General features: G+C 43.8%; 1 protein-coding gene across 4 annotated transcripts; it reads left to right on the forward strand.

Annotated features, from left to right (window-relative positions):
* Window positions 1-42: 42 nt before the first annotated feature.
* lipeb (lipase, hormone-sensitive b) lies at window positions 43-27,953 on the forward strand. 4 transcript variants are annotated; one of them, XM_035629602.2, is made up of 14 exons: window positions 45-201; window positions 417-759; window positions 10,345-10,586; window positions 11,260-11,544; window positions 12,392-12,482; window positions 13,586-13,731; window positions 14,132-14,317; window positions 15,194-15,346; window positions 18,577-18,721; window positions 19,835-20,062; window positions 21,081-21,266; window positions 22,279-22,460; window positions 23,159-23,419; window positions 24,022-27,953. In XM_035629602.2, the coding sequence occupies exons 3-14, from the start codon at window positions 10,347-10,349 to the stop codon at window positions 24,424-24,426; spliced, it is 2,508 nt and encodes an 835-aa protein (XP_035485495.1). In that variant the 5' UTR covers window positions 45-201; window positions 417-759; window positions 10,345-10,346; the 3' UTR covers window positions 24,427-27,953. The 4 variants fall into 4 exon arrangements, with proteins under 4 accessions (XP_035485492.2, XP_035485495.1, XP_035485494.1 ...); XM_035629601.2 differs by lacking the exon at window positions 417-759 and adding an exon at window positions 5,636-5,679; XM_035629600.2 differs by lacking the exon at window positions 417-759 and adding an exon at window positions 5,714-5,770.
* The last annotated feature ends 17 nt before the right edge of the window (window positions 27,954-27,970 follow it).

The raw sequence follows: 27,970 nt of genomic DNA on the forward strand, positions 1-27,970 counted from the left end.
AAGGAATGTCTGCGTCACCGCTGTGGGCGGGGCCTGAACGCTCCCAGGCAGGTATGTATGAGAGAATCTGGAGAGGCGGTGTGTGCGTTTGTTTTGCGGTGCGGGTGAAGATGGCGTCGGGCAGGAAGGGCGGCGGGGGCGGCAGACTGGAGAAAGGTGTGAACGGCCGACGCTCGTCCAAACTCAAAGAGACGCCAGTGGGTGAGTTCCTTTCTCCCGCAGCTACCCCCCGGTCGCCTTACTCTTTAATAACGTCTCCCTTTTGATGCTGCTAACCCCCGCCCCCCTAACCCCCGCCTGTACACGAATAGCGTCAGTTAGCAGCGACGTTAGCTGGCCTCTGCAGTCGAAACAAACGAGTACGAGAACTTAAGCCGCTGTGTGTGTGTGTGTGTGTGTGTGTGTGTGTGTGTCAGCCGCCTGAGTCATATGACTGTTGAACGACAGTAGAAAACGATCCAGTACCGAGAAGAGACCGCCGCCGAGAGAAATGCCCCTCTTCAACCTCCTCCTCCCCCCTGCGGCAGAAACGAGCATCCGCCAGCCGCAGCCTCTGTGTTACCGTTAGTTGTAGCAGTGTCGTAGCGTAGTAATGTCCTAGTCGTCGCCTTGGTAGATTCTTAAAACTACACGTGTGTGTGTGTGTGTGTGTGTGTGTGTGTGTGTGTTCGTTCACGCGTTGTGATTTATGTTGACTCTCCACCATGCCCCGTGCCCTCAAGTCTCAGCCGCGGACACTGACGGCGCCCACCTGAACAGGTACTTCAGGCGTGGGGGGGCTAGCTTAACCTCCTAGTGCTGCATATGAGTGTGTGTGTGTGTGTGTGTGTGTGTGTGTGTTGACTTGTCTTTCTACAGATGTGAGGGGGCATTTTAACAACGTGAGGACACTTTGACTGGTCCTCACAGCTCCAACGGGCCATTTGAGTGTTAAGACTTGGTTTGAGGGTTCAAATTTGGTTGAGGATCAGGGTTAGGACGAGTCATGTAGTTGTGATGGTTAAGGGTAGGAGGCTACAGGGAATGATGACGATGAGTGTCCACACAATCAGAGATGATCCTTTACCGTGTCCCCCTCCCCGATACCGATTGCGATACCTTGACTTTGCGTGTCGCCCGATACCAAGTACGAGTCTGATACCAGCTGTTTGCTACTAACCCTGTATGGACGTGGTGATTACTATCATTGTTGCTCGACCTTTCTCGGGTGAAACCCTTCGGAGAAAACCGACCCATACAGAGAATGAATGCAAGAATGAAATAGAACTTCTTGTATTATCTGTAGTTTGACAGTCATAACTGAACCCCCCCACACACACAAATGAATGAATAAATATAGGAATTAAATCAAATACCTTTAGTCTCTGTACCTTTCACAGTAACCGTATGAAACAACAATACGATACATGTCGCTGCTTTGCTTTGTGCGACTTTCCAGTGTGAAATATCGTCAAATTGCTAAAGTTTCCTCCAGCTCCGGCCAACGCCACGCTACTGTAAATCACTTCTTCTTCTTTGCCACTCTAAAAAAAAAACGGTGCTTGCCAGTGGCAGTACGGCACAACTGCTTCTTTTGGAGCGATGAACGAAAATTGATTTCGGGGAAAGGAATCACACATTTTATAGATAAAAAATGTGAATGAATGTGTTTGTAGTTTTCTTTTTTGGGGCGGAAGGCATGTTCGATTAGCCAATTGATGGGGTCATTGATGACGCTGCCATTTAGCGGAGCACGCTGGCATAATTTTTTATGATGAATGGGCAGCTTGTGAAAGATGAAAACAGACATTTCTTTATTCGTCCCACAGCGGGGGAATTTGGGTGTTAATGGGACCAAAGTGGATAGCAGAAAATAAGAGAACTATATTAAAAAAATACAAGCCTAAAAATAGATATAGATACGACATGAATATTGCACTTTAAAGTGTTCCAGTGAATTATATAAGAAGGTATCGGACCCAACAGGATGCTGCCTGCAGGATAGGTAAACAAACTCCATTCTCCCGTTAACTAGGCCACTGCCACACTGTAATCTGGAACAATCCAACCACTCCCAAAGCAGCGCCGCTGTCAAAAGGCTTCCCTTTGCTTTGTTAGGTCTCTTGACAACATTTGCTACACTAATCAGAATATTTTCAGCCTCCTATTTGTGAATGGTGTGTTTATAATTGCCTCAGGCCTGTATAATGAGATCAGCATATATGCCATGTAATCCTATTGGTCATGTGAAGTTTCTAACATGCTCTGTTGTCGTCCAATCTGATAACCAAGAGTTCAAATGTTCCTTTTCATTCAACGTGGGGCATCATAAAACTAAAGGCTCATGTGTCCTATGTGAAGCCAGAGCGGAGGCTCATTGTTGGTAGTTTCCTGTTGTTCAGATTTGCCATGTGTGTAATGTTTGGCCCTGTGTTGCCTCGGACTGGGAGAAGGGTCAAAGCTTCCTAAGCGCGACAGACTCGAGCCCCCGCTGTTGCCACTTCCTTTTACTTGTGCACTGCTCACAATTTGCTATTTTTAACGCGTGCTTCCTATGGACATGGCATTTGAAGAGTATCAGATGTCTGGCAAAGTAAAAAAACACAGACCAAATAACCATATCTTCGAGGAGAAAAACAGGCAAAAGGTTGGTGGAATTTGACCTTTCAACACTGTCTGGTCTAAGCATATGTAGTGTTTCCACTAAGTTTACTGGTTTGGGGGGGTTAGGGTTAGGGCTCATCAGGGTTAGGGATCACAAAGCACGTTAAGTTTCATCCGCAATCTTTCATACAGGAATGAGGAATAAGGTGTATAAGGAAAGTGACCTGAAATGACTTCTGCTTGACATTATATGTAAAATCCCCAAAAATAAAACATTCAATCAATTTGACTTTTCAGGGGGAGCAGGGGCGCCCTCCCTATTCAATGGTAGGGGAAACACTGCATATGACAGATAGTTATGTAGGATATTGTGTTGTGATGGTGCATTCTGCTTCAAGGAGGGACCAGTGTGTTTTAATATGTTTAGACTAACATCTACCCTGACACATTTCCCCAGTATGGTTGTGTCTGGGCTTGATATAGAATAAATCAAGAGAGCCTTGGCTTGGAAATGACAAAGACGAGATAAGCACAATTAATCATGTACTGACTTAATAGTAATAACAAGTCTGCTACCCCATATTACGCTGGACCATTACAGGTGCTCATCTAAGTTGTTAAGTGTTCTGAGTGGAAAGGACTGGCCCGGCTCATACTTCTACTACTTAGTTTTTTTCCAGAGTCTTTAGATTAGATTAGATTAGAAAGCTTTATTAATCCTGAGTGGGGAAACTCATTTGCCACCAAACCAAGCGATATAGACAACAAACAATACCGACATTGTATTTGTAATACAAAAACAAATTCACCCACAGACAAATAAATAACATAATAAAAAGCCATTTTGGGACAAGGCGAACAGCTGAAAGGTGCCATGGATCCCACATCTAAAAATGTTCATTGAAAAAAATCTGATCGCTGCTGGAACAAAAGACCTTCTGAGTCGTTCAGTAGAGCACCGAAGCATCACTAGTCGCTCTCTGAACGAGCCTCTGAGCCCAACAGCCTGTATGTACAGAAGTGACACTATAGCAGGAAAGATAAAATGGTGAATCTGAATCTGTATTACCTAATTCACCATACAGTGGAAAGTGTTAGGAAGTACAGGAGCTTTACAAATGACGCTACAGGTTCAGTGCATTACTTTTGGATTACCGATTAGCTGTGAACCTACCAGGAGGCTAAAGCGTCAGCTGCTTTGGTTAAAAATGAGAAAACAAAAACTTACATCCACCAAGGCTGTCTTGTCATTTATATATTTTAATCATAGAAATTTTGTCACGGCCTGAAATGTTCAGGTTTTTATGTTGCAGCTGATAGGCCTTTGTTCTGGGAAAGGCAGAGGTGTTGTTATTAAGATGAACTGAATTGATTGGAATTCTAGCCACGGCCATGTGACAGAGAGCCAGAATGCCTAACAGCAATAAATGAGTTTTGTAATTTACACCAGTGTCTCTCCCGTTGTGATGTGTTCTGGGCTATAAATGAATATATAAAAAAAAGAAGCAACAAGTGGGATAGCCTAAACCTCTTGAAAACAATAAGTGGTGTCGGTGACTCAGAGTGTCTCAGTGTTCTCGGGCATGTCTCTGAAACGTACAGTTTTTTTGTGAGTGGGTGAGAGTTCATGACTCTGTTCCTTGAGTAATGGCGCCCTCCGTGATGTCAGCCAACAAGTCTAAACCAATGTCATTTTCCCTCTATTTTGGGTGTGCATGTCTTGTTCACGTTCTGCAGTAATTGCCAAACAAACACCGGTATTTCTCAAGAGTTGGCACACGCAGCACATTTCTGCTGTATAAACAACCAAAAGGAGGCACTGCGTCAGTACATTTTGACATGAACAAATTGAACATGGGCACAACTCAACCCGCTTTCAGACATGCACTCAAGTCCGGACATGGTCCTGAACTTCTCCGGACCAGAGGGGGCCGTATGTGAAAACGCGAAGGTTTCGCAGATGTTGCTCTGGGCATTCTGTGGAGCTTCTCCTGCCAGCTCCCCTAGTACAATCTCCGGAGAATGTCTGAGTGAGCCCATGTGAGAATAAAGCAGGAGAATCTCCGGAGAATTCACAGCGAGCGGGTGGGTGTGTTGAAGATGACTGTAAACAAAAAACACTGCTCACTGCAGCGTAGTTATCCAGGCCTCCTGCTGCTCTACCCAGACGCCACAGAGCGCTCCGGAGATTATCCTGCTGTTGTGAACGTTATGTTACCTCAACGGCAAACTAATCCTGTAACTGAAGCTGTTTTCAGACATGAACTCCGGACTATGTCGGCAGAATTGTGTCTGGACATACTGCGGAGTTCATGTCTGAAAACAGCTTCAGTTACAGGTGCAAGACTTGCACCTAAACAATGTCAATGTCCGATGGATTTATGTAATCATAGTGATCAATTGATACGTTGAATAACATCCTGTTGTCTTTATTTCTTCTAATTCTTTAGTGCATTTTGCAAACATTTGTTGGTCTAAGCTGTGTGAGGACTATACTTCCTGTTTCCTTTTCAATTGTTTTTTAATCTTAAAGCCAAAATAATAATTTTATAAACTTTTTAGATTGATTGATATTTATTAATTTTACATTTTTATGTGATACTTTAGACTACTAGATATGGATTGACGCAGTGAAATGAAGAAGCTAGAATAGAAATATTGTTGTCATCTCATAATTTCATGTTTATGTCTGTGCCAGTGTCTGTCGGGATCTGCCAATTGGGGTGAAAGTCACAGGGAGTTGCAAGCCGAACAGCCAATAGCAAAATAGCCCACGGTCGCAGGGAGAAAGTCAAGCCGGCCGGGGTTGTTGATAGTCACACAACGCGTTTAAAAGAGGAGTGGGAGGGATGTGGGAGAGGAAAGAAAGAGGACAACGCACTGCCACTGAGTAGAATCGGTTGTGACAGGCTGCTATACCGAGTCTGACGGGGAGAACTACACCGGGCGACAGACGAAAGCAATTGGAAGACGTTACTTCTGTCATCCCTCCCTCCCACCCTTTCTCTCATTCTGTCTCTTTTTCTACATGCTCTCGTTGTTTTCGTGGAAGAGAGGAGACAGACAACGACAGAGCCTTGACCTCAGAAGCTGCCGGTAAACACTTTTTTTCTTCTTTTTCCTCCTCCAGCCTCTCTGTAGTTTGTCCATACCATCAATCGCATGCTGTGCCAGAAGCGACCTGAAGGTAGTTTGACACAAATACTTTATTCACAGCGCTTGTGGGCCCCGTAGGAGCCATCGTGTGTGATGTCGCTGGTGTTGGTTGTTGTACATGACTTATTAATGCCTGCTCTCCTCCATCTTTAATGTGGGGCGACCGAGTGCATTAATGGTTGCAGTGGGATCACGGTGACCACTTGTTCCTGCAAGGCAGGATAGGATATGGACTAAACTCGTTTGGGTTGTGCATAAGAGTACAATAAGCTATACAACGTATACTGCTGGTTTAAAACAAGAGAAAAAAAGAAAATAAGCTATAATATTTTTGAAATTGCAATATGGCCAAATGCAATAGTGGGAGCTGCACTTTTCTTTGACAAATTATGACACAACATGCCTTTAGAGATCAGTTTCATATTTCTTTCCGTGAAAATGAAATGCAAAAATAACCATTCCCACTGAAACCGTGACCCTTAACGCAGTCGCACTATCTGCATGTAATATGCCTGGGGTGCGGATATGAACTTGCCAATGTGCAAAAGACGGAGGTGATAAGATTAGGTGAGTCATATTCTTCTACTAGTGACTCCATTCTTTAAATGTAGTGGCAGCTTCAGTGTTTTTTTTCAGTTTGAGGCTGCTCTGTTTTATCTTGCGTCAAACAAAGGTGAAGTCCTCGCTGGGCCATGGTGTGTTTGAACTCTGAGGACCTCTTGATGAGATGCTACCAATTCACAGAACTATAATCATTTGCATCATATTTGCATATGATAAACTTTCTGCAGTTGGAAAGGGGTATAAATGCTTTCACTTCATTATCATGAAGCAAGTTTCAGACCAGCTTACTCTGATCCTGGAGTTCATAGAATCTACGCCGAGCTCACTCTGTCAACATAATTCCTATTGGCTCGCCCAGCCGAGAGAGTTGTACCCTCTGCTCTAATTAAGCAACACAATTTTAATTCTGGCTGTGCGCCCAAGCTGATTTGACTGCTATAGCTTGTCCTGCACCCTGGCGTTAGGGCGATCACTTGACCGACCCACCGTGGTCCCTCAGGCCACACTGCTGTGATTGTGTTTACGCAGACAGATGAATGTGTATTTATAGATTTTCTGTGTGCTTGTCTTTTGGCGTTACCAGTTTTAGGCTGATGAGTTGAGTTGTTTCACATTAACTTAAGGGCGCTTTCACACCTACCTGGTGTGATCCGGACCTTTGTATGTGTCTGTTTAGGCTGAACCAAAACAGGTGAAAGGTACCTTGGACCACGGTTAGTCTGACCAAAAGAGGTGGTCTCGGTCCGCAGCAAACACAACCATGGTTCAATTTGTAGGATTGCTTGTAGAAGTCTTCGCCTCTGATATAATGTTAGAACGGCGATGACGTTAATTTGGCGCATTTGAACTATTTTTTCAGTTTTGTGTCTGAAGCTGCTGATGCTGGTAGTAAGTCCATAATGATATGACAGATGCAAAGAAATTTACTAGTTTATTTACTAGTTTATTCATTTTCTCCATTCAAACGAAAAGACGACTGCACGCTCGCTAATGTCAGACATGACAATCAATAAAAAGTACAGGTAGATGCAGCCCTTGTAGATGATAACAACAGGACATTCTTATGTCATATAGATCTCTTCTCCCTAAATTGCGATGACAAACCAAAAATTACCGGATCAAATGCAGACAACATAGACATGAACCTTGGTTCAAACTTTCAGGTGTGAAATCGCCATCAGAAACTTGTCGTCCTCGGCTCTTTGCCAAATACTGAGCTGCAGCAACAATCACAGAATTTTAATGTGTGTGATGTCATCAACTTTTGGATTGTTTTGAGTACTGCTTTTGTTTGCTTTCTTCATTGATCTGTGTGCTGAATGTGTATGATTATTGTTTGCTTATGTATGGATGGATACTCCTCCCCGGCCACACCTCCGCATTTCTTAAGACCCTGTTCCCGCTAACATCCAACCCCCAAAACAATGATTAACACTAGATCCATAATCCTATCCAGCTTGATTGTTCGGTTTGGAAGCTTCTCTAAGACGGATCACACAGAGTGAAACCATAGAGGAAAAGACTCCTACTGTTTTCCCATGAACTAGGCAGCATTGGGAGAGAAGCTACATTTAGATTATTACCTCAACATGATTTGAAGAGCACAATGTAAATTCTGTTTAAGTCCAGCATTTTTCCACGAAAGTCATGGGACGTGCTTATATGGGATAGAGAACTCTTTTCACATGGTTGAACTGATGTGAAATTTGGCCCTGAGCTGCTTCGTGAACTTTTACAGGATTTGGATAGAACTTGATATTGTGATGAAAAGATGCATCCGAAAGTGTGAAAACATTTTGGCTCAATAAATTAGACGGTGGCAGCCCTACCACACTATGTCATGCTGATTCATCTTGTCTGCTCCTTAAGCTCCACCGATTTGCTTCAGTCTGTCTCTCTTGGGCCAAGGAATGCCCGTTTTTTTTTTTGTACATGTGTGGACATATTCATAACAATTTTGCTTGTGACAGAAATGAACACAGAGACCTAAATTAATGGACACTGATGGGCTCGTTGGGTGTCCTCAGATTAGGCATGTGTACCAGTAACAAGAGGAGAAAGTATCCAGGCATCATGTCTCACTGGATTGTTCAAAATCCAATTTATTTATTTATTTATTTTTTGGCATAAGGCAGGAGCAGTGCTAAATGCTAGGATGGACAGTATGCAGTTTGGCCAATTCTCTAATATTTTGGAAAGAAATATTGTGACGTGATTGATCTAAATGTTTAATTGAGACAAATGAGCCTCACGGGAAACTGTGCCTGAGGACAGAAGTGGGGTGAGAGGGAATAACAAGACAGAAAAATGAGAAGATGAGATGAGAAAAGTCGTCCGGCTGATGGATGTCTCCTCTCAGACGTCGGGGGTTGTGATTCCTCCCGGCAAACTGAAATTGCTTCTCCTATTACTCTTCCTGAATGGCAGGCAATAACAGAATAATTGTGCGATTAGGGCTCCATTATTTCTTTGACCCTCAAAACAATGTTTCACTTTGGTAGTATCTTTTCATTCGCACTGCATGTTCCACATGCCAATATGTCACTTTTGGGATCTGTAGTATAATTGCCGTGCTGTTTATCCTTTTTTCCCTTCTTCCCATATTGCCTTTCTGTTTCTGTAGCCTGAGTTAAAGTTTTAATAACAAAAGTTAGAGGATGGTGTCAACGGCTGATGTCATTTTGCTGTTCATTATGTAGCAGCAGAGTCTTTCAGCTGATCCTTTAGGGTTGTGCGATTTAAACAATATAAAATAATTATAGCAATATTGCAAAAAGTTAAATTTATATATTGATGTAATGCATATGAGAGTTTTAACTCATAGTGGTTTTTAATGTTGTTCCTCAGATCTGTGACATTTTTCACTGTTCAGCAAGTGGTTTGTAAATTTCTGAAGAGAAGAGCTAAATCCCACAGTTAACTGTCTGGGCTCTTCAACTTTCACCTAGAAGCAAAAAAGTCTTAACCCGGCTTAAATAGAAAATAAGGATTCAACACTTATTGCGTATTGACTGATATGAAAGTTCTTATCATAATTACACATTTGGCCATGTCGCGAAGCCTATACGAACATAATCTGTTTTCTCTCCGTAAAGACCAAATGTGCACCATCATTAAAATAAAAAAAGGATTTTTTTTTCCTTCCCTCTTCCCTTTTTATTTTGTTCTCTCTTCTCACCGTGCCAGTCCCCCTGTACAGTAAGTACAGTACCAGCTAGTCCCCTAGAGTCAGGTGTTGTGGAAAATGAAGTCGCAGGTGCCACCGACGGTGAGATCAGTCCAAAAGTAGGAATCCTACGGAGACATGCCGCTGGATCTGTGCTCATGCTGTGTTGGGGCCGGAGATACGGGCACACTTGATGAACACATTCAGCCGTGTGCTGTCAGATGAATACCTCCCTTGGGACTCGTATGCGAGTGCGGTTATGTGTTTTTGTCAGTGGAAGACTAATCGGTGTTTGTTCCCAGCAGCATGACGCGAGCAAAGGGCACGGCTGCCTCCTCCTCGTCTGCCTCGATCTCTGTGGATGTGTGCTTCTTAGCTCGGATTTACATCATTTAATTTCAAGGCTTGCTTAACACGTTTCACTCAGTGAGCTTTCATATGCCAGGCTATGGGGGATTAGTTAATAGAATTGAGAGAACAATTGTGTTGGCTATATCCATTGATATCCCTCTTGCTACATTATGTACATGCCGATTACAGTTATGAGTGTGATGCTGAATAGGGATGAGGGTGCTCCTTTTGTTGTTTGCCGAACCAGATACCACTTGACAATCCAGTTTGAACCACTGCAGCATGATACCGTGCCTTTGATTTTACAAATGCATACCCTTGGTGTTAGAAGGGTGGTGTGATCAGAAGATTCGCAGGGGAGGCCTCAGTGTCAGATATAATTTTCTCTGGTGAAAAGTGTTTGTCTCCTGGAATACATAAGTTGCATTAATGAACGTATTATGTAAATGCATTCTCATGCCCTCAAAGCTAATCACTTTCTCTGTTTCACCCTCTGTCCTTATCTGCTGTCTCATTGCTCCCAGTGATGGACACCAAGGCGGTGTTTGCGGCCCTGTACAGCGTCTGCGAAGAAAATGCCACGTTCTTCTCACGCGGAGCCAAGGGGTCGCAGGGTGACGCGGCGCGGCGGCTGCTGGAGTCGATGAACCTGATCCAGGAGCATGCCCGCGGCCTGGAGCCGGTCATCTCTGGCTTCGCTTTAGTTTATCATCACTTTGACTTTGATCCACACATACCTGCTAACGGCTATCGTTCACTGGTCAAGGTAGGCTGTGGGATGTTTGAGGTGTGTGTTTGTGTGTTTGTCATGATGTGTGCAGCTATGAGAATAATAAGCCCCCATCCCGCAATACATTCATATCAATACTCTCTCCGCACACTGTGAGAAACTACCCGCCAGCACCTCTTTGCATTGATATCGCTCCGTTTCAAGGTCAGTCCATTTGTTTTACAGATTGATTTTGTGTTGCGAATCTGGTCAGATAAATTCCTCCAGCTGCAGAATATCCTCCGCAACTGTACCTACTGTACTTCATCTTCTGCACTTATTGACCAAACATCATGACCATCCGTAACTGGAGCCCACCACAACTGAATGAGTCCAGCAGGGCAGCAAATTAATCCTACTCTGTTTTCCAGCCTCTCGATTTCCACATTTTTAATCCTTCTCACCCTCAGTGCTACTCGGTGTAATCCGTAACACCCGAACAAGGCAGCAAGCTTTTCACATGCTCGCTCACAGGCATGCCATCGCAAATGGGTTTTTTTCTCCCCCCCTTCAAGCATACCACACTAATCTTAATTATAATGTAAGCCGACCCAGACAACATCCATCTTTAATGATTGCACAGTTGAAGAACATGATTTTATTTATTTATTCAAATGAAACCTGACCAACTTTCCTATGAATCTTATTGAATCATTCCATACTTTCCTAGGTGGTGCGTTGCTGCCTGCTGCACATCATCCACAAGGGACGCTACATTTTTGCCAATCGCCGCAGCATCTTCTTCCGCGTAGCGCACAACGCAGGGGAGATGGAGGCATACTGCAACGCTCTGTGTCAGCTGCGTGCCCTGCTCTACTTGGCACAGCGCATGCTGCATGACAACAGCTATGGCGACCTGTTCTTCCAGGATGAAAGTGGCCTCAGCGAGAGCTTTGTCCGCGAATACTCCTCCATGCACAAGGGCTGCTTCTATGGCCGCTGCCTGGGCTTTCAGGTGAGACGAGCACCGCGTGAGCCGGCGACAGGTGGTGGGATAGATGGGGAAACTAGAGGGGAGAGGTTAGAGGTATTACCATCTCATGCTTGATGGTCCAAAAGAAGGATTTTGTGTAACGCAAATGTAGGAAGTGACTGTGGGTGAGGGGTCGGAGGGATGTTAATTGCCTACAATGAAACATCTCACTATGATGCATGAAAAGCCACCTCAAGCTCAATAGATATTATATTTCTTTACATATGTTATTATATTAGGACTTGATAAGTACAGAATAAAGATTCCACATAAAAGTCTCCTCTAATCTGTGAATCTAAAAGTATTGATTTGTTTTGTAAAAGAACAGACCTGTTAGAGAGAGAGAAAAAAATGTATGCAAGGTGCTTACACATTTCTCGTGTGATGTTTTAGAATGTGTGACCCTGAACAGGGATCAGCAGTGTTAAAACGTATATCATGTAAAAGCCAGGAAGAGAATAGAGAGCTACAGAAGACCTAAACCTGGAATTAAAATGATGTGAGGAAAGGAGGTGGGTGGAGGACATGCTTCTCTTTACAACCATGGCCTCTGTTCTTCTTTCATCAGGCTGAACCCTCAGCAGACAGAGGTCAAAATCAGCCTACAGGGGGAAAAAAGACTGAAACCTCTCTACTGCCTGCATCAATTTATAATGTCTTATCTGATATTCTGATATCTCTTTTGTCAGTGTTCGACCTTTTTTTCCTGGTTGAATTATTTACATTTTTATTGTAGTCTACAAGTGTTTTATTGTGTTTTTTAAAACTGAACATGGATAGTGGATTAGAATTGAAAGTCTGACATGTTTTTGTCCATCCATCCCTTCAGTTTACTCCATCCATCCGGCCCTGTCTCCAGACCATCGCTATCGGCCTTGTGGCCTTTGGAGAAAACTACAAGCGCCATCAGTCAGGAATAGGTCAGCATAATCTTGTCTGTGGCTTCACCCTCTCATCATCCGGCCACCTCGTTGTCATTCCTACATCGTGCTCATCCATCCCCGCGCCTCTCTTACATTGCCCCTTGGCCCCCGACTTTGTACCTTTTTGATGTTGTGTGTTTGGATTGTAGATTCTCTTTCATCCTCGAGAATCTTGAAGGCTAGCTGGTCTTCTGTATTTCAAAATGTTTTGAACACACACACACAAGTTATGTACAAAGGCAGAGACTCCTGCTCTAGATAGAAGAACATATTTTGCAATCAGACACACATTTGCACCACATACACAGACACACACATGTAAATATTTAACATTCAAAAAGCAGTCGTTCATCTCTCATGGTTCTTTTTGTGCTCTCTGCTGCATCATAGTGGAGGCGGGAGGTATTGCACCGTATGGTGAGTGTCCTGGAACCCACTGCCCCTTCATCATAGTCCTCTGTAGTCAACTGAGAGGCTATGTGAGGAAGCTTTTATCCCACATCCCCCTTTCTCCTAAATAAGTATGCTCACTAAAGCGTAAGCTGCATTAGCTGTCTTGTATCTCTATTGTAGTTAACAGATTGAAGCCCGAGATACTTCAAAATTCAGATTCCACAGTTCCCATCGCTGACTTCTCACATTAAAATTAGGGTACGATTCATTTAAACACCATGAAGTGCCTCTGGTTAAACATGACTCTAACAGTAGACCAGAAACCTGCTGTGAGGACACAAAAGCTCATTCACACTATTGACTTTGACTGTTCTCAATTGTAACCACATCTCTCTGGTTTGCTGTGTTTTAGCAACGTTTCCTCTCTTGACCATCTTTCTTTCCTCCACCCTTTCACCTTCCTTCTCTCAGTGAGTTTGTTTCAAAGTGTTGTTTTATGTGCCAGTATCCAGTCACTGCAACTCTAAATTTCCCATCGTTCCTGCCCTCCTTCCTGCCATTTCATTGCCATCTTCACTACCTCCTCAATCACATTGCTCTTTTCTTTGAACTCTACTCCCTTTTCTTTACTCGCCCTTACCGTGTCTCTGGTGTCTCCTATGGATTATATACTTTCCTCATTTTGTCGTCTTTCCTCCCCTTCCCAGGTGTTGCAGCCAGCTCTCTCTTTACCTCAGGCAAGTACGCCATTGACCCAGAGTTGAGAGGGGCAGAATTTGAACGCATCACCCAGAACCTGGACGTTCACTTTTGGAAGACCTTCTGGAACATTACGGAGACTGAGGTCCCGTCTGTAAGTTCACTGTGTTTTTTTGTCACGCGCACGCGCACACGCACACTCACGCGCTCCTAAAACATCTGTAATATACCTATGTTGTCATTGCTATCCCACGTGCATGGATAAGTGCTCTGCCGTGTTTTGAATTTTATAACTGCATCGGGGACATTTTACTTTCCTCAGGTAGAAAGTACCTTTCTATCATTATGCATTTTGGCCTGCAGGATGTTAGTAATAATAGAGTGAAATTCAATTTATTCAATGGGGTTCATGATTTATTCATCCGGTTTCTCTTTCTCTCCAGTGACCTGACTCGCTCCGTAACTTGTACTCTCTCTGCCTCTTTGTGTCTTTCTCTCTCTATCTCCATCTTTCAATTTTTCTCCCTTTTTTCCCATTATCTATCTCCCACCAGAGTCTTGCCAGTATGACGTCCACTCAGGTTAAGGTGAACCGGGCTCTTTCTGTGCCCGCCGTGTCCTTTGACCTTCCCTTGGCGGCCGACCACAGAGCATTTGTAACTATTGCTCCACCGTCAGCACACATCGGTGCTGCTCCGGTTCTGATGAGGCTCATCTCTTATGACCTGCGTGAAGGACAGGTACTTGACAGTGTCATAGTGAAAAATGTCATGGAAAAAAAAAGTTTCATCATCTCAAAATGTTATGCAAAACTCATGTATTTGCTGCTAACGTGTCTCGCACTACTTCCTTGTAGCCAGTGTTAAGTATCAGATGTGTGACCTAGTTTGTGACAGTTTTCTTCAACAGGGTCCTTGTAAACCACATTGTATATTCCACTGGTACACATTCTTAATGTTATTTAACAGTATTTTGCATGTCTGGTATTTCTCCGAGCTGTTCAAGTAATCGACAGCTTTAACAACATCCCCATGGATTTAATCCCCTTCATTATCTCCCTCTCCCCCATTTCACGTTCATAGGTATCGCTCTCAAGTTTTATACTCCCACCCGGAGTCTCTCGAGAGACTCCCGCTCGCCATCGGAGCTCGTTCTCCTCCTTCCTTTGTAGACTGGCACTTAACCAGACATGCTTTCAGCAAACACTTTCAGACATTGATCTTGCTCCAACAAAACAACAGTGTGCTTTTGAATGTTGCAACATACATGCCTGCATCAGCAGAAGCCCTCCCTCTCAGCAACAGCTTCCCTGCCTCCTTGTGTCCGTTAATGAATGGGAATTAGTGTGCCTTCATGTAGGCGCAGGATGGGCTGGCAGCAAGCTGCTGCACAACAGCCATTTAATCCCTCTCTTAAAGGAGCCCTGTTGCCAAAACTGTCAATAAAATACACTAAAATTAAAAATAAAAAAGGCTTTATTTGCATGCAGTTAATAGGAGTATGACAATCTGTCATCATGTGATGTTGGGTTTTTTTAAGATCCAAAAAACTGTTCCTGATTGTTTGTATATTAAGCCATCTGAAATAATCCTATTTCTGTCTCACTCTTGTCTCAGGACAGTGAAACTCTACTATCTCTCTCCCGCTCTGAGGGGGGCGCCATCTCTCTGTCACTGGGGTTGAAAGCCAAGCGCCTCCCCTCTTCTCCCTGCCTGCTGCTCCACTTCCACGGGGGAGGCTTTGTGGCCCAGACCTCCAAGTCCCATGAGGTGAGATGGTTCTCTCCAACTGGATCTAGCTCATTTTCATTCAGTTTCCCGTGATCCGGCCAGAAAATCAGTGTAATTAGTTTTATTTTGCAAGAAAACTGACTATGAAAAGACCGGTCACATTTTTGTATATGGAGTAGTTTGACTCACAGCTGTGTATGACAGTATTTCACCTATTTGTGATATTTAAAATGGAATATTTGGTCAAAATGCAGGAAGTAGTAGTATAATTTATCATGGGAAACCTCGCAAGCAACATCAGTGCACTTTCGCCATTAAGGTGTAAAATTTAAGTCAGTATCTCCGCAGCAGTCATCCAGTTCCCCACGTCATCCCATCGGTACTTCCGATTTCTGGCTGCGTTATCTCAGACGAATTTTAATTGAAACACCAGCTAATTAAAGTGATGAGGAGGCTGACACTGGTTGACAGTGGAGGATTAGGGGGGGTTACCGGTTTGACTCTCCTCCTCTGTCAATAGTGTGGTAACTAATAAGCCCTTAAGATAATTATTTTGTAATTAATCCCTGAAAAATGAATTTCCATCCTTCCATGCCTTGGCTCTTCGCTCTCACATAAATTGTTGCTCCCCATCATATACTTCATTGCCACACCTCATCTTTTTCTATTTTATAGGAGAAGACAATATCCTTGGTTTAATGTCTAGATCACTGTGATGGAAAAAATGATACACACACACACACACACACACACTCTGTCTTCATGCCTTAAATTGGTTCTGATCTTACTTGTCATTGCTTTGTAAGCTGCGTATAGAAAATGTTGTTTTGTAAACCAGTTTTATTGTAAGTATACATCAGTAATGGGACAAAAAATGGCAGCCTTAGGCTACATCCACATGACTACATTAACTAACTCCTGCATTGTAATGTGGACAGGCAAAAGCAGAGACATTTGAAAATGGAAACAGTGACGCAGTTGCCCACATTCGCTTCCTGATTGGTTCTTTTCAGTCATGACTCGACTGCCAACGGTTAAGTCAACCCTTAGTTCCCCCTTGTCTTCAGTCCTAGAGAAGAAATCCCTGCCTCTTAGTTTTCACCATTGTTGATTCTCATTTGTTGTATTTTCTGTAACTAAGTAACCAGCTGCAGAGTAGACAATCTGCTTCCTGTTAACACTGGTACGTGCATGCCCAGTGTACGTGAATTGTCACGTGTTATGGAGCTGAAATTCTTCTGTGAACGGAGTACGTTTTAGTTTTAAAATGCTGTTTTAAAACTAGTCAGTATGGTTGTAGCCTTAGGAAGCGATCAACCTACCTAGTTCATCTGAAAGCTTACTTAAACAGGTTTTTAAGTAAGCAGGTTTGTGGCCCCAACGATTGTCCTATACGCTGACGTGGTCGTCCGTGGCTAAGTGCGATCTTTACGTAGCACCCGGCTACTTATAGCTACTGCCAGACATGCATCTGTGAAATCACCAAGGACATGGACATCCTTGATCTGCAGCTGCATAGCAACCGGAGGATGAGAGGGAGCAATCCGAGAAGGGGGCGAGCAGGGCTGTCATGTTGAATTAACAGCGACTTGTACAACCCTACAGAGAAAGATTACCCTGGGCACTAATGCAAAACTTGTCAGACTGTCCTTCTCCATTCTTCTGCCAGACTCTCCTATTTTGTTACATGCTCCCTCTCGCTCTTTTTTTAACATCTCACAAAATCCCTTTTGTTCGCTCCTTTTCCCACATCTCCTTCCTGTCTTATTTGGGCGACATGTACTTTTCCTAACTTCTAATTTAACTGGGTGCCTTCCGCTGACTTAATCCCTCAGGCAAGACCGAGGAGGAGAGAACAGAAAAAGAGTTTCTCAGAGGGCAGAGGCCAGTGTTGTCCCCTGTACTTACATATTTTTCTGCTTCTGTATCCCTTCCTTTATGTGATACTGAGATCACAGGAATTTATGTCCTGGCATCTCTGAATTTCGCAACGTGGGCACAGAGCACACACAAACACACGCAAGCACACACACACACACACACACACACACTAACACACACACACACACACACACACACACACACACACACACACACACACACACACACACACACACACACACACACACAGTGTTTGGGCAGAGGAGGTATAAGCTCGCAGATTAACTGCTCTGTCGGTCTTGAGAGAGAGAGTGGAACTCCGGCCCCCATTAATTCCTGCTCAGAGAACAGATCCACAACCCTTTTAATTGTGTGTTTTTCTTTGTAAAAAGAATGTGTGCGTATGAGAAGAGTGCTTTTCTCTTTTTATGTAGACTGATGATAAACTGTCTTGACTGACAGACCTGCCCATGGACTCGCGTACATGTTGACACTCATTTAAGACTTTGCAACAATGGCTGTCGCTCACACACATGCACACACTCACTCCCCTTGCTGAGTCGTACAAACCCACGCTGCCTGACCGTATTAACAGTGCTTGATCTGACTCGCCTGTCAGCAAGATTTATTTTGATAGGTAGTGCTTTAAGACAGCACAGCTGACTGCTGGAGCTGCTACTTTGTGGTTGTTTTATTTATTTATTTATAAGTATTCAGTGGTTCGGTGAGGCGACATACAAACATGAGCTGTGCTATTCCTGGGGTTTTGAATGGAGAGCTGTCAGCCTTGTCAAAACCAGTCAAAAAGGTGTTGGGAGAGACCGAGGAGGAAAGACTGAAAGTTTGGAACGGAAGGAATATTTTGGTCTTGACAAGTTTTGATGGCTTTCTCACATTTCAAGGTCACTGTACTTTCCTCAGGTTAGCATAGGAATAGTAAAAATGTAACCTGGCTACAACAACAAAAAAAAAATAAGAAGAAAAACACTCAGTATTCTGGATGTGTATACTTGGTTTTCGGTGATTATCCCTGTAGATCCACACCATCCCCTTTTCTTTTTCTAGAACATTTAGGCGCCTCTGTTATAGCCACACGACGAGAGATGAAGTGAAGGTGACTGTGAGGGCAGCTGTGATTCTCCCTTTGTCTAGACTGTAAACCAGAAAGCAGACAGATGACATCAGAGGGACACGTTTAACTTCTTATCTTTGCTTCTCAGTGTTCACCGCCACGCGTCTCTCTCCACCCACCTCTCTCTCCCCCAGCTGCCTTCCTCTGTGGCTGCTTTTGTTTCTCATAAATGTAACAACATATATTCACTGTGAAACTTGAGTGTTTTCAATTCATAAATTCACCCCTCCATATCATTGTCTTGTGTCTTGTGCAGCCCTATCTGAAGAGCTGGTCCCAGGACCTTGGTGTCCCCATCTTGTCAGTGGACTACTCCCTGGCCCCCGAGGCCCCCTTCCCGAGGGCATTGGAGGAGTGTTTCTATGCCTACTGCTGGGCTCTGAGAAACCACCACCTACTAGGTACCAACACATGCCACAGCATTGTTTATACATGGCTTCTATCTCTCTGGTGCACGTACCTTTTACTTTTTATAGTCACGGGGGAATGTATATGCAGAAGAAATTGTATGTACAGTACATCAGGTCCAAGGTCACTAATAGGAGGAATGCGGTTTGGAATCTGGACCCAGACACATTCATATCCAGACTTGGACCAACAAATAATTGAGAATTATTAAATGTTGACAGAGTATATTTTTATTTTAACCGTGTCTATTTCTATGATTTGACGGCACCTGTTCGGCAACACCAAACACTCACAGACCACATACAATGTAAGTCATCTGGTGATATCACTCGATCAATCATTGCAACTCAAGTCAGTGAGATACACACCCAATGTAAAAATGTGAAATTTAGTTAACAAAAAAGAAAAACCCCAAACTACACTTTTTATTCCATTGTTTGAAAGTGAAGCACTTAATATTCGCATGCTCTCCATTATGCATTTTACCATTACATGTATTTATTACTGGAGTGGGAGATGGAATCCTTGAACCTCCGTGTGAAAACGTTTTAGCTAAGTGGACTTTGAATTTGAATTGAATACCCCTGCCTTAGGCACATTCAAAGAAAATTAAGCTGTTTATTAAATTTAATCAGCAGACACAAGAGTGGGGGTAAAAATGAACCTGCTCCACTTTCCAATTCCCCGATTCATTCATCACTTTGAGAGTAATCATGCTTCAGCACGATGTCTTGCACTGTACATGTTGCTCTGCAGTCTCACACAATTTGCAAACAAAAGACATCTGGACGGTTTCGGGTACATCCGACCGCTGAAGCACACTGTGTCAAATTAACAGTGATTGTAGAGCAATATGTTAGTGTTGTAGTACAAGATGACAAGATCGTGGCCATGAGGCGGTGAGTGAGACAGCAGCCACATATTCAGCTGTTTTACAGTGGAGAGAAGAGACACAGTCGCTCGATATTTGTCAGATTCTTTTTGCACCTCAGTGGGTTCCTCATTTATTTTGTGCTCAATTTTTTAAATTTTCTTTCCTCTTGAAATTCTCTGCTCCAGTCTTTCTCTCACCCTCTTTACTCAGCATCCCATTTTTGTCTCCCCAGGATGGACTGGAGAGAAAATATGTCTGGCTGGGGACAGTGCGGGAGGCAATTTGTGTCTGACGACATCGATGCGAGCTGCTGCCTTTGGTGTGCGAATGCCAGATGGCATCGTGGCAGCCTACCCGGCTACCCTGCTGACTGCCTACGCATCCCCCTCCCGTCTGCTAACACTTATAGATCCCCTGCTGCCGCTCAGTGTACTCTCCAGGTGTCTCAGTGCCTACGCAGGTGTGTGTGTGTGTGTGTGTTCTTTTTTTTCTGATGAAGTTGAGAATGAAGTTTCGAAGCATTTTCCTCAATTTTCCATCACTTCTGCATGTCTCTGCTGTCTGCTGCCCCACATTACACATGCTCTTAGAAAGATTGTTTATACTAGTTGTAGGCTTGTTAATAATAATCGTTCTAATAATAATGATATGATAATAATAATGGCGACTATTTTGTAGCATTAATAGTTAGTATGTCTTCAGATTTCTGACCAACCGCTAAAATACAAAGTTCCAAATCTCAATTCATAATGTTTTGAAAAGCAAGAAATGTTTAGCATCATAGAGCTGGTGACAAGCTAATTTGTTTTCATAATTTTACTTGATAAATGACTAAAACGGTAAATTAATTGTTTAGTTTTTGGACAGAAATAAATTGTTGTATTAATCATAAACCAATTCATATCTATCTATCTATATATATATATCTATATATATATGAAACAAGCTTCCAGTACAATATTCTACACCTTAAAAATGCTCCGGCAGAAAGCAAGTATAGTCGTGTCTTGAAAACCCTCCCTAACAATAACAATTGTACACATTATGATATTGTTTGTGTTTCTTGTTGCCGTGGTTGCTGAATGCAATAGGCAGGATAAACTTTCTCATAAATAACTTTCTCACAAAAAGAGAAGTGAGGAGAACTGCAGCAATATGCTCAAACTATGCCAGATTGTGACAGACACATTGTCTGTCCTGTGTCTCCTTTCAATAACCAAACTGAAACGGCAATCACTTTCCATTCACTTGTCATTTCTCTGTATTGGTACAAATAATGCAAATTGCTGGGTTGCAGAATTGAAGCCACTCCCTCTGTGTTTCTTTACTCTGCTATTATACCTCTCCCATAATTGCTTTCCCGCGTTCTTCTCTATTGTGATTCATTCACGGTAATTCAAAGATACACAGAAAGACCTTGCGTCTCGATTTCACATCTATCATTCCCCGCGACTCATCCCTCGCGTTTCCTCCTCCAGGCACTGAGCCACAGACCGAGATGCAGGTGGAGAAGGCGAGCACGCTGAGCCTGGTGAGGAGAGACACGGCGCTGTTGCTGCGAGATTTCCGACAGGGAGCCTCCAACTGGATCCACTCTCTGCTGGATAACAACCGAGCCTCGGCTTCCCCCAGCACAGCTGCAGAGGCGCCACCAGGAGCCACTGGTATACCACCTTCTGTGTGTGCGTGTGCGTGTGCGTGCGTGTGTGTGTGTGTGTGTGTGTGGTTTAACACATCATCAGTCTTGTGCATTCATTCCCCAAGGTCACCCAATAACACCACATCCCCTCCCCTCTCCTTCAGATTCCTACGATATTTCTTGATATCTTGCTGCAGCTCAGATCTCAGTGTGGCTTTGTGTGTACTGCCCACGTGTCTTCATTAAGCCAATTTATTTCAGTGATACAATCACAACAACTCTCATTCCTCCAAAATTGTACACCCCCAATGGAGAAGGTCATTGAAATGGATGGAAATCACTTTATCCCACCGTGTTGCATCACACGCCTGTAGTCCCATTCATATCAATTCACCTGCTCGGAGCAGCGGGGCTTTTGACAGTAATTGTTAATTGTCGGCACCTTAAATCTGGCTCCAAATTGTAATTTCCCCGGTGTCCGCTTTGCTCGGTGACACCGCCTCAGCTGCAAGTCCCAAACTAATGAGAATGTCATCGGTGGGTGTACATTATTAAAAGGCCATCAGTGTGCCGAGATGGTTCATTATTAAAGGGATGGGAGATTGGTAGCTCTTTTTGAGGAGGCCAGCCATGACGACTCTTACAGCTGTGTTCTGAAGGCTCGGGGGGGGGGGGGGGGGGGGGGGGGGGGGGGGTGATATCACCATGACAGCAATATTTGAATTTCCTCCACCCACTTCTCTGCACTTCTTCCTGATATATTACAATTTGCATTTTTAAGGCTTTTAACTGTTGGCTGTCAACCAGAGGACATGGGATAAGTGGAAACACTAGAATAAGTAAAAGCGATTGTGTACCACCGTGTATTTAATTTCCTGTGTCCTCCAGCTGCTATTGGCCCCAAGTGCATCAGACTGACCTCTCCATCCTTCATTCACTTTGTAATATAGATGGTTAATGTTCATTTTTTTTTAAAATAAACTCTCTTGTTGTCTTTCTCTCTCAGACACTTAACTCTCTCTCACTCTCCGTTTTAGATGCAGTGAGGAAGAGCATTTCAGAGGCGTCCATCTCTTCCCCTCACGCCGACCCCCCTGTGCCCTCGGAGACCGCAGATTTCCCCACCAGGAAATTATCTGTGAAGAGCCAGACTTGCCAGGACTTGGGATCTCACAGCGGTTCCACTCTGCACAGCGCACCGCTGCTCTCTGAGCGCACCGTATGTCACGCCTAAGCATGTCTACAGTGAGATTAGCGTTCTCTCGGTTGATGCTCTTATCTTAGAAGAAAGTTCGCAGTATCAACTTAAAAGGAGACTGGGTTGTTAGTTGGGATTTAACCTGAGATCAAACTGATGGTCTGTAATTTGATGATGATTATTGCACCCCTGCAGTGAAGAAAACTCCCACCAGCCTCATATCTAGAATCAGGTTATCTCTGCTTACATACGTCGTGCCTTAAGAGGATTTAAAATACACTTTTAGCTTATTTAAGAGGTCAAATATTTTGTCAGCCATAACATATTTTGGCTCCGTGTGATACAACGCTGTCTACCCTGCAGTTTTTGGTTGTACAGGTACTTGCGGGGAATTGCAGATTATCCTTGCATGTATTTTCATACAGGCAGACTAGATTAGTGGCTGGCTCGAATAAATAGCAACCCGCAATGACGCAAGATTTTTAAATATGCTTTTCCTCCTTGAAATGGGGATTGTTCAGCCAAGATTCTCAGGCACTGAGCCAAGGTTATTAGATTTTCACAAGGACAAAGTGTTGCGCGTGTGTATATAAATAACCATGTTTGCCTGTCAAGTATTTAATGCCTTATTTCCTATTTCCTTGACATTACGTTCTACCTTGACCACTCAGTGTGGTTTAACTGCACTTGACTAATTCCTTTTTTCTTCTTTCGTGTAGCCAGAAGATGTGAATTTCTTCCTCTCGGAAGATGCGACTCCCTCCCTGTGCAGTGACCTGTCCTCGGTGGCCATACCACCACCTGCTGGGGACAAGGGATCGGAGCGGGGCAGGGAGTTTCCCCGGGGCTTTGAACCGCTGCGTTCAAAACAGCCATCTGAGATGAAGATGCAGAGCTCCCCGGTGGTCAAAGATCCCTTTTGCTCACCTCTCCTGGCCCCTGATAGCATGCTGAAAGGGCTTCCACCTGTACATATAGTGGTAAGAAGAACAAGCAGTTGGGATTATTGATCTGTAGATGTAGGGAAATGGGGCAAGCAGGGTGTTGGTACGGTTAAAATATGATGATACATTGGTCAACTCGAGTAATAAGTAAGCTGTCAGCCACTGTATTGACTGTCTACATTTGGATGCATGTACGATACTTAGTGAGAAAGCCGATACTTAGTGAGAAAGCCAAAACTTTTCCAGATACGATACAGGAGCAGAGCAGGTTTCTCATGGTGAGGAGAAGCGAGGGGAAGAAGGGTTCTGAGAGGGAAAGCAAGGCTACTTCAAGATGTGAAAAGATACTGGGGACTATAGAGTGCACACGTCGTTGTGTCAGTGAGATGGAGTGTGATGGGAGTGATGGATGAGTTTGAAGACGCCTCAGCCTCCTTCTGAAAAGAGTGTTAATAATATGAAAATGAGGTTCCGTTTTAAAAGTGGCTAGAGTGAGTCAGCAAGAGTGTTAAGGAAGCTGGGACAAAAGAGACCGGGAAGCTTGACTTCCTTTTCTTCATCCCTTAATTAAGATTCCTAACATTTCTGAAGTGAATCCTGATTTGGTCTTAACCATTCGTGCCCCTTGCCTCCCTCAGGCTTGTGCACTAGACCCCATGCTGGATGACTCTGTGATGTTCGCCAAGCGTTTGAGGAGCTTGGACCGCCCCGTCACCCTGTGCGTGGTGGACGACCTCCCCCACGGCTTCCTCAGCCTGTCCCAACTCTCCAAGGAGACGCGAGAGGCGGCCAATGTCTGCGCGGAGCGAATACGCGCCGTCTTCACCCTGGAGGACACGTCCCCAGAGCCTCGCAAGCACCGGAAGCTGGAACGGACCGATAGGGGTGTGTCCGCCTCTTCTGGGGAAGCCGCCTCCCTCTCTGTCGGCCCCAACGAGGAAGGGGAGCAAGCTGTCGGCAATGGGGTCAAAATGTCTGATGGGGAGGGCTTAGTTTCTGTGGCAGCCCAGAGTAACGCAGACGCGGGTGGTGTTGGGGCTTAAATGAGATTAGATTAAAAAATAACAAAACAAGTACTGCAATTCACTTGAGGAGTGAAGGGAGAAAGAGTCAATGAAAGTCAGTCAGATGTAGGCAGTGCACTACTGCCTACGGGGGGAGAGAGAAACTTGTGAAGGAATTTGTCTGTAGGAGAACGTCCAGGTTTAAAGACAGAAATGTAACTTCCTCTGCTTCTTGTTCATGCACCAACGCAAGAGTTGGCAGTCAAACATGAACACGCCCACAAAACACAGTCGTGTTTTGAGAATAAAATGCTAATTTAATAGCCACTTAGATCAAAGACCAGCTTTCACCCACACGTACTGTAGCACACATAATTAACAGAGCTGCTGCTCGGCTGCAGGTCCGGGCTTTAAGCAGCGCAGAAAATTCCGGGGCACGGTGCACGGCTGTCTTCTGGGGCCCTGGTACCACGGCAGTCGACATACTATATGCTTCTGTATAGAGTCATTCCTGTCACAATGGCCACTTGTCCTTTAGGGAGCAAGTCTGAATCACAACTTAATAACACCGCACTGTGTTCTCCGTTACGGCGGTCTGGCAGTTGATACCACTCACTTTGTGGATAATAACTCTGTTGACTCTCCCAAATAGAATTAAATGGTTAAAATGCAACAAAAAAGGCCCCAAACTAGTGATTTACTTATATCATGAGATTCTGTTAAAGTTTTTTATCATATTATTAACCCTATGCAGTAGTTTTACTTCTATTATTTATATATTTTATCTATTGCTGTTGTATTATCCCTAAATCATCTTCCGCTATATGTTGATTTTGTGTTTATTCCACATTTTTGAATGTGTTTCAATATTTACATCTGTAGCCACAGCTGCTCTGACATCCCTGGATTTCCAATTACACTGGCGCCCCATCCTCCTTGATACTGATGGAATGGAGTCAATGTGGAGTATTGCATAGCAATAGTCTCCCATGCAGATGCTGCCTGGTGCTTTTTTTCTGTCGCTGATATTATTAATGCAAATATTACAATTTATTGATTGCCATGGTGGAATTCGTGGAGATGCACTGAGACGCATTGTTTTTCGGGACAAAAAAAAAAAGTAATGCTTGAAATCTTTGTCCGTACAAACCTTTAAGGGGCCTCATCAGCAATCATAGCTCTGAGATGCCAGAGAGAGGCAAGAATTTTACGTTTTAATTTTCAAGAAATGTTGCTTACTGGTGTAAAAGAGAGTGGGAGGAGGGGCTCAGCCCTCAGCTATCAATACATATTTTAAACTTCACTGCACTGACTTTCCGCCCAGGTTGTTCCTGTTCCTCGCCAGGTGTTATTGTTCACCACTTTTCTACACAGTATGCACTGTGTCAAAGTACCACTTCTGTCAGGCCAGGGGATTTCCTGCCCGACAACCATTTTCCACAGATCAGATGCTCTTAGGGAAAAGCTTGAGGACACTGGACCCCCCCAAAAAAAGAGAGATTGCATGAGTGCTGTGTAAAAACCACACAACTGATATTTGGCCAGCTGAAGTCCAGATTTTTCTTTCCTGCCCCATCACATTTGGGGTTTACATTGTTTTCAATAACCCGAGGACGCTCGTCTGAGCGTGATGCCACCCAAGCACTTTGAAGTGCACAAAAATGTCCTTCTCAGGGTCAGTCTCTCTGTCGGGTCCTACTAAATATAGATCACGCCAACAATGCTGGCACTGTCCTACCCTCGCCTGGTAACAGTGCTGGGGTTGCCAGGTCTGAGATAGATGCTGTGTGATGAATAGGATTTAGCCGAAGCTCTTGAGTGCAAAAATCCTCCCTCCTGTAGATGAGCGGGATTTTCGGCGCAGCAGAGTCATGCTACGGGATTAAGCCGCACTAACTACTGTCAGCTCCGAGTACTTGTCCGAGTGCAATATTTTCAGTCAGATTGATGGAGAGAAGCAGGGCTGTAAAGAGGAAGAAAGTAATACGCTAATTCTCCCAGATATGCCAGGTGGAAGTTTTACTAGCCGCCGCTGTTTATGCTCACTCTGCACTTTCACAGTGCGGAAAAATCGACGGCCTTTGAGGGGCCCCCAGTTGGATTGGTCATCAGGAATTTCTTGTACGAATTATGCCTGAAAGAAAACTAGGGCTGCAACTAGCTAATTATCGATTTTTTTCTCGATTGGTTGTTTGGTCCATAAAATGTCATAAAATGATGAAAAATGTTGATTTTGTTTCACAAAACCCGAAGATGATTATTTGTTTTGTCCACACAACAAAGATATTCAGTTTACTGTCATAGAGGAGCAAAGAAAAACAGAAAAAGCTGAAATCTGAGAATTTTGACTTTTTTCCATAAAAACTGGAGAAGTGTCAGATTCATTAACTTGGTGTGTTTTGACCCTCAACATGCATCAGGCGGTGGACCAGAGTCTGTGTCGTGGTGGTGGTGTTATTTTTTTTTGGACGGATGAGTTTGCCAGTGTTACAGTGTTGTTGTTCCACTGACGCTCATGTGCTGCCCGCAACTGTGAGCAGAGATGTTTGATTCCGTACCGTTTGAATCAGTGTTTTGATGCTTCGCGGCGTCTGTGTGAGGGAGGAATCCACAGGGCGTCGTCGTGAGTAGAAACTAGTATTTTTTGGTTCCGTGTCGTACAGCATACCTCTACTGTATTTAAAGCTGCTCTCACTACAGAGTCTCTTTGGCCCAAGTTGGCTGTGATGAAGTGCAATGCAAAAGAAATGCAAACGCTGCTGCAAACATGGGCCAGTTGGCTCAACCTTTAGGTCAACATCACACCAGCATCTCACCATTTTTGTTCTTGTCTCTGTTTTAATTGGTTGTGTTGCTTCTTCCTTGTCGTACGATGTGTTTGAATCACCTCCAGGTTGGACTTCGTAGTTAGCATATCAATGTACATATCGCATATCTCGTTCTGCAGTGGATTTAACATGATTCCGTGAAGCGTGATAGTTTCACCGCTGCCTCCGTGTGTGTTAGACCGACCTCAACCACTGTCTTGTGAGAAACGCTCATTTCATCCATCAGTTGGCCATATTTCATTCATGGTTAATTTCAGGATGAACCAAAGACTGCAGGAGGAATCTTGTAACCTGTGATGTACTGTCCTCGCTGTTAACTGGTATCTTAGAAGATGAAGGGGCGAGTCGGTGTCATAGACCGCCTCTACCCTATATGCAAACTGCTCGGCACTGTAAAATGCAATGTAGAATATGAATACCCTTAAAAAAAACAACAAGCCATAGACTGGAGTTTTTTTGTTGTTTTACTATTTTATTTTATTTTATCGAAAAAACACCACAAGTGCAAACCTGTGAATTAAAAAAAGAAAAGAATGTATATTAAATATTATGATTCATGTAGATATTTTTACTTTCAGATATGTTAATCAGATTGATTGCATTTTTTTTTTACTGCATTTTCTTTGCAGGTTTCATACTAGACTGATGTGTCTGATATGCCACATACAATAGGCTGGTCTCTTATTCTTCTGTTGATTTCTTTTTTTAAAAATCGAAATAAATATATTCTCCCATGAACATGCTCTAGTGTCCGA

Source organism: Scophthalmus maximus, chromosome 1 (assembly GCF_022379125.1).
Source record: "Scophthalmus maximus strain ysfricsl-2021 chromosome 1, ASM2237912v1, whole genome shotgun sequence".
Taxonomy (NCBI): Eukaryota; Metazoa; Chordata; class Actinopteri; order Pleuronectiformes; family Scophthalmidae; genus Scophthalmus; species Scophthalmus maximus.